This window comes from Ciconia boyciana, chromosome 5 (genome assembly GCF_034638445.1).
Source record: "Ciconia boyciana chromosome 5, ASM3463844v1, whole genome shotgun sequence".
Classification (NCBI taxonomy): domain Eukaryota; kingdom Metazoa; phylum Chordata; class Aves; order Ciconiiformes; family Ciconiidae; genus Ciconia; species Ciconia boyciana.
The window spans coordinates 15,044,158-15,051,364 of NC_132938.1; the positions used below are offsets into that span (position 1 = coordinate 15,044,158).

General features: G+C 40.3%; 1 protein-coding gene across 3 annotated transcripts in view; it reads left to right on the forward strand.

Annotated features, from left to right (window-relative positions):
* Window positions 1-5,838, forward strand: part of STX18 (syntaxin 18) — a 69,218-nt gene extending 63,380 nt beyond the window's left edge. For all 3 annotated transcript variants that reach the window (XM_072862875.1, XM_072862877.1, XM_072862876.1), the window contains 4 exons: window positions 2,717-2,775; window positions 3,612-3,681; window positions 4,251-4,331; window positions 5,722-5,838. In XM_072862875.1, coding sequence (XP_072718976.1) covers window positions 2,717-2,775; window positions 3,612-3,681; window positions 4,251-4,331; window positions 5,722-5,817 — 306 coding nt within the window. In that variant the 3' untranslated portion in view covers window positions 5,818-5,838. The remainder of the gene's footprint in view (window positions 1-2,716; window positions 2,776-3,611; window positions 3,682-4,250; window positions 4,332-5,721) is intronic.
* The last annotated feature ends 1,369 nt before the right edge of the window (window positions 5,839-7,207 follow it).

The following is a 7,207-nucleotide window of genomic DNA, read 5'->3' on the forward strand; positions in this document are numbered from 1 at the left end:
CAAATTTCTGATTTTTAACACAGTAACCATTTCCCCTTAAGTCATGCAGGTTGACATTTAATTTGCTGTTGGCAGAGAGTCAGGTACTGTTTCTCTGAGGTCCTGATGAGCCTGAAGCAAAATGAAAAATGTTACAGCGCAAAGTGTGAGGGACAGGGGTGATGGTGTGGGGTGTGAGAACGAGGGAATGAAGGTGAAGGGTATGAAAGGTGGCTTGCCTTTTCTTGTTTTCTTGCTTTTCTGTGTTCCTCTGTGGCAGCGCAGAAGTCTTGCTCAGCTCCTGCTACTCACTCTCCCTTAAGCCAGCCCTATCATCTGATCCTGTGGTGGGATTCAGTTTACTCATCTACCAGAAAACTCAAGAGGAAAAAGTGGTTAGTGAGCTAAAATGTCATACTGTGAAATCAGATGAGCAGCAGCGCTCACTTAGGACTGGGTATGTGGGGAGAGAGAGGAGCAGGACAAATTCCTCAGTGGCTGCACTAGATCTTTTTCACTTCACCCTTAGTAGTATACACACTTTATTTCTTCTCTGTGTTAGTGCTATGAAAGTACTTGATATGGCAGGAGCTTCAACTGGAACATTCTGGATCATTGCAAGGGGTGCATACATCAGCATCGGAAGCAATGCGCACGAGGAGTTGCACAAGCTGTGTACGGAAGATCTTAAAAGAGCTGGGATAGAGATGCTGGTGGCATGGTTGGGGCAGGGTGGGGGTCACAGTGGTGAGCCAAAGATCGTCACCAAATGTAGCAGTATAACAATGTTGAATTTCCATACTCCTACAGACTGGCGCTGTGGAAGAAACCATGGCTCAGATGAACTGTATGTCGTATTATAGCCACTAATTTTCATGTTGCATCTCAATCACAAACTGCGTTGTTGTTTTAAACTACTTCGAAATACTAAGTGCTTCATTTTCAGCTATTTCAGTAGCACTGCTCAAAAAGCAAAGCGCCCATCTGCCTTTCACTGATGTAACATGACCCTCACTGTTACCGTAATTCTTTGCCATTCAGACTTTCCCCCTCCTTCTTTCCTTTGCTCTTTGCACAAGACGATAGTTGTTTTCAAATACTTACTATCTTCTCTGAGCAACACCTTCTTTTCTTGCAAGCTTAAGTGTTGGGCATATGCTCAGATAGCAAGCAATTCCTGTTGCACCAACTGAAAACCAAGTCTGACGTGTAAGCAGTGCTGCTCTGTTGGCGTTTTCATCTTTGACAACACACTGCTCTGTCTTAAAAAGGATAACAAGACCTTGCAAGGTGGCTGAGAGGGCTGCTGCACTTTTACTGCTAATGAAATTGTAATGTGATCGAATTATGCCAAAATCCCAGTGTGTGAAGTAGGCTAGTTCAAAATAAGGAGATAAACTGAACTAGAACAGGCCTTGTTGTCTTGCGCAGCTCCCGTGTCAAATTCTTTGCATTCTGAATCCTGTTTTCTGGTATTTGCGCTGCTGCATGTATCACTCAGGTTTGTCAGGGACATGTTTTCAGCAGAAACGTGTATCGTGTGTGCTGTTTCTGTATAACTGCGTAGACCAAGTCTTTCCCAGCTTTGTGAGAGAAGTGCAAAGATCTAGTTGGTTGTGTCCATACTGCAGAGGTCCAGCTGTTACCGAGGCTTTGGCCATGTAGAATTAATTGGCAGAATACCTTCAATACACTTCTCCTTCCCCCAAAAGGGGACTTGTGACCCTTCTGACAGGAGGTGCTCTGCTGTCCCTGATGGCAGGAGCCTTTTGGCCAGGGCAGGCTGCAGCGCTCCCCGAGAGCTGCGGGGCAGGGAGCGGCACGCTGCAGGACCCCTCGGGCTCCTCACTGGCTGTAGCTGGCTGCCAGACTGCAGGATCAAACTCATTCAGGCATCTTGAAAATCCCAGCTCAGTATGTCCCAACGGGTTCTTTCTAAAACACAGTCCTTATGATGCGGTTTCCAACAAACTCCACTATGACATGGGATACCTTTCTCAGCTGTGTTTTGGCTGTGCAGATTTGGTTTCAGCAGATCATAATGATCACTTGTTCTGTAATGAATCCCAACTGATCTGACAGTCACGTACATCTAAAAAGTCAAAGCTTATTTTCCTGTAAAAATTCTTCTCTTTATGCTTGTTTTTGAAAAATGTAGTGCTAAAAGTGTATTTAAATATTTCATTGATTACTCCTGAGTTTTAAGTGGAAGAGATCTGCTGGAATAACTAAAGCCAATGCGTTTGTAAAGTATGAAGTACTAGATGTCAAAATATTTTGTATTGTAGCAAAATCTAAAAGCTCTTAACTTCATGCCATGGGCAGTACATGAGTAACGTGAATGACAGTGCAAAGATGTCATGAAGAGAATAACATGCTTTCACAAGCATGAAAGCTTTCCCCACTCAAATTTCTAAAATAATATAAAAGGACAGATTTCATCCACTAACATTTTTCTTACTGCAAAGTAACTTGAGCAAAATCTTCAAGTTATTTTGGGGTTTCATTAACAGGAGGAGAATGACAAGCATTACAGTGACTGGTTACAAATAAGCAGATTCATATTGTTCATTTAGGCCAGTATTAGTAATTCTTGAAGATCTTTTTACTTGAGACACATTGTAAATAGGTTGCAAGGAAGGGTGGAAGTTGGTTGATCAGGGGTGGGGGTTGAAGGAAGTTCCCGAGTCCAAGCATGTGAACTCATGTGTGTGATTTCCTTCTTCCCTTCTTCCAGTTTGAACAGGAGAACCAGAGACTTGTTGGTGAAATGAATAACCTCTTTGATGAAGTCAGGTACACTTTTCTGTTACTTGACAGACTGCTGTGCATGCCAGTCCCATAACCCGGACAACACCTACACACTGAATTTGCTGCAGGAGACCTGGCTGCGTGAATTGTAGCGGTGTGGTAGGAGGAGGGACAAAATAGGAGTGCCGAGGAAACGAACTGTATGAGTTTACACATTGTGCTGTCCCACAGTGTAAAGAATGGTTCTGCGTGACATACAAACTATCCAAAATAGCACTGGTTAAATTTGGAAGGTTTACGCTCTATCTCACTTATCTAAGTTTTAAAAGATTAAGTTTTCCATTTGTATCACGCTGTCCGCTGCATATACAGGCAGCAGTAGGGGAGGTGCAATCGCTGACCCCCACGCAGAGACCTGTCTTTGTGGCAGGGCGGCAGTGCCGTTTGCTCTCTGCTTGCTGTGCAGAAAACCTGAGTGGCTAACTCAAACTACAACTTTACTTTTAGGTTGTTAGTACTAGGCAAGGTGAATTCCACGCTGCAGAGTAGCATATAAAAAGGGTATGTCAAAATTAACTGCTTAGGGTCCACTGTGGATTTTGTTGTCTTAGATGAAAGAAGGAAGATCCGTGAAGCTCTCACAGTGAAGGCCCCTGTCAGAGAATCTGCGGGTGGTGCCTTTCCCAGAGCTTCACCACGGGCTGGTCGTCTTCCAGCCATGAATTGCAGAGCACTAGCCACAGGCTATTGCTGCGTAACGGACGGCTAACAAAACAGCCATGCCTTTTGAATAGCCCACTTACTGCGTTGGAGAATCTGGGTCTGCAGGAGCAAGAAATGCTTGCGCTAGTTTCTAATGAGTATTTCTGTTCTTTGCCAAGACAAATTGAAGGAAAAGTGGTGGAAATCTCCAGATTACAAGAGATATTCACTGAAAAAGTCTTGCAACAGGTTAGTATTGTTTAATACTACAGCAGCAAATACAGCTTGAAGACTTTCTTGGGGGTATTTTGGTCTTGGTTGCATGCAAGGTGTAAATGTAAGATTAATGAATCTTTGATGCAAATGTGAAGGAAAAGATTTTCGTTTGTTTTTCAAATGCAAAATTGAGGTATTTACTGTTGTTACTTATCAGTATGTACTGGGAATGGAAAATGCAACGTATGTGTTAGAATGATCCCTCTGCCTCAGAATTAGCGTCCTGTTTAAATGTGTTATTTAATAGCATCTTTTCTGTAAGTGGTAGCACCTCTTCCGAAAGAGCTGGCAAAAATTAGACAGGTTAGATTTGATTCTAAAGAAATGGGAGACTTCCTATTGATCTTGGTGGTCTCCATTCAGGCTCATAAAATCACAGGTAAAGAAATTACAACTTAACTGCCTCTATACCTTTGCATCATTGAAACAAAGATGTTAATAATAGATTTTATTTTATATTTGAGTTCTGCTTGTTCCCCAAATCCTTGGAAGTATTTTTCCCAAAATTCATCACTGTTTCTCAAATTTGTTTTTTTTAACAGGAAACTGATATTGACAATATTCATCAATTAGTTGTGGGTGCAACAGAGAATATCAAAGAAGGCAACGAAGACATAAGAGAGGTGATGTCTCCAAGTTGCATTTTAAGCTCACTTGTTTCTCTTCACTTCCAGTTTTGCCCAAGTGTCGCTTTAAGCAGCACGTGCAAGCGCACCCATGGCATAGGTGCAGTGGGTCCTGGGGTGTCAGGATGTGGTTTTGGAAAAACTGTACAAGTCAGCTAAGGTTCTTAATAGTTCACATTGCTTCCCTTGCTAACCATGATTTGAATAGCTATACAGCTCTGCAGAAACCTACTTGGCCTCACCTGTTTTTTTAAACATTAAAGTCACCTGGTGTGCATTTAAGCACCTGTGAAGTTTCTTTAGGGAGCAGGGGGAGGGAGAAATTGCAGACTGAGAATAAAAGACTCTGCTGAAATTGTTGAAGCTGGAGTTAAATGCAGAAGAGTCTCTTCACCATGCTGAACGCATCTCGCATGCTCCTAGTAAACAAATCTATCCCATTGTCTTACTAATTAGAATGAAATTATGTTTTCTTTCAGGAACTGAGATTTCAATAAAAACAGAGTTCCTAAATTAGGCTACTGAGTAAATGGCTCAGTTCATTCTTTCTCCCTCCTCAAAGCACACAGAATGTGTAACTTGAGGATGAGTTACCAGCTGCTCAGCTCTCCTGGAAAGTGCATCGCACGTGGCACAAACTGAAGCTATTTTTGCTTCATTTTTCACATTTGTAGGTAGAACTGTTTCCTGAACTGCATGAGAAACAGTAGAAAAAGGTGATAAATACAAAACTTCGTCACTCACATTAATGTTTGTATCACATAAAAAAAGCTATTCCGTGTGTAAATCTGACAAATGAGAGAGGAAAAACTGGTCCCCTGCTATATGCTGGTCTCTATTTTGGGAAGGAGAATCCAAGAACAATACTTGCTCCGTGCTCTACTTGTTCTCAGACTGAAATACGTGACTGATGGTGCCAAATCCAACCTCCAGAAACAGGGGTCAGGATTTGGGTTTGGGGTTTTCTTTTGGTTGTGGGGTTTTTTGGGTTTTTTTTTTTTTTTAGGCAGAAGATGTTTATTAGAATGATGAAGGCCTGATTATTTCTGATCACAGAATTTCACTTTTGGAACTTAAAACTAACCTTTATGCTTGTACATTTTGGTGTAGTTCTTAATGTTCTGGGTATATTTCCACTGTGTGGGATCTTGCAGTATTTTTTTTTTTAAATGATCAAATTTAAGATTTTTTGAGAGAAACTTTAGTGTGATAAATCTAAAGAGATGCAGCCAACCTGACTTTTATGCACCTGAAATTAATGGCAAGTTTTGTTCTTTTTCTTGTGGGAGGGAAGAGTGAAGCCACTAACAGTCATCTTGGGTTGCCCTGTGGGAATTCTACTGTGTGTTTACTGGTGATGGTAACGGAGATAACCTTTTCCTCACAGGCCATCAAAAACAATGCTGGATTTAGAGTATGGATCCTGTTCTTCCTTGTGATGTGTTCATTTTCCTTGCTTTTCCTGGACTGGTATGATAATTAAAAATATAATATTGTCTACATGCTTTGTTTGTAAAACTTGTGACATTTTTTCCAATGGAGTGGGGTATATGGCATAGCTCTATTATGCATTTTTTCATACTGCTATGATGGAAATATTTTCCAACAAATAAGCATGTGTGTGTATCTGTTAGTGCAGAGGGAGCTGACAGCATTCATTTTAAATCCCTTTATCAAACATAAAACCACACTTAATCCTGCAAAGAACATAGAAACCTTTGAAAGAGCTGGTAAGAAAGCTACAAGCTGGAGCATAGCTAACAGAAGAAAACAACCGATAATGGTTTTATCAGTCACCCACACATCTGTGACGTCTGAAGTCCAGCTCCCAGCGCGCAGACCAGATCAAGAGAAAACTGTTACTGTGCAGAAGCATCTACACTGTCTCAGGCTTTTATTTAATCATACCACTTCAGTACATAGTGATCACTTTGCACATGTATGACCTCTACTTCTAATCCTTTGAAACTACTTGAGTCAGAGACCAGGTTGATTTAATAGTAATAATAAGTCAACTAAAGAGCTTTACTTCTAGGTGAAAAGAGAGAATACAACACAAACAGATTGTGCAGTGAAACAGATGTTCTGGGATGTCGGAACAAAGCCAAAGGATAGACAGTAATAAAGCCAAACTCTTCAAAGTACTAACATTGGGAGCAATTTGTTAACCAAGAAAAAAGTCTCAAAACGAACTGGAAATAAGAATCAATAGACTCCCTCCTGTTAAATCAGAGGAAAAAACAGTTTTGACTTCAAGAAGCATAAGCAATCTGTTTCTCCTAGGTCATAAAGCTTAGTATTTTTTAATGTTTAGTGTTATGAGAGAGGGAAAGAAGCTGTTTCTCATCAGTACTTCCTTTTGCGTTAAAGTTTTTATTGTCCTAAATTTAAGGGGAGGAGATGTATCATGAATCATTTCTAGGCAGGACAGTCTTGGGGAACAGATCTTTCTATCTTGTAAAATCTGAATGTCCTCTGTGAATATGTTGATATGAAATGTGTGTTTTGCTATTTCTCTTCTGAAATGTATATTTCTATACATTATATGCAACAAGCAGCAGCATCCCTATTCTCTACTCTGTGCAGATTGAAAATGTCAAAAGTTACATGTGAATTAGTTACCTTCAATAAAGCATACGCCTATTAAAAAATGCAAACATGGTATGTTTTGAGTATTTCAACATAAGCTTGAAATTTTTAAATGCAAAGAAAAATTTGGCACAATTTATTGCTTTTTATGCATTCCACATACCATAATGACTTAATAAAAAGCCTTTTACAGATACTACTGTGTAATGCACATTTCATATCAAACCTAGAGAATTAAGCAGTAATGGTTATTTTTACTATATTGCTGATAAAGCAATTCTGCT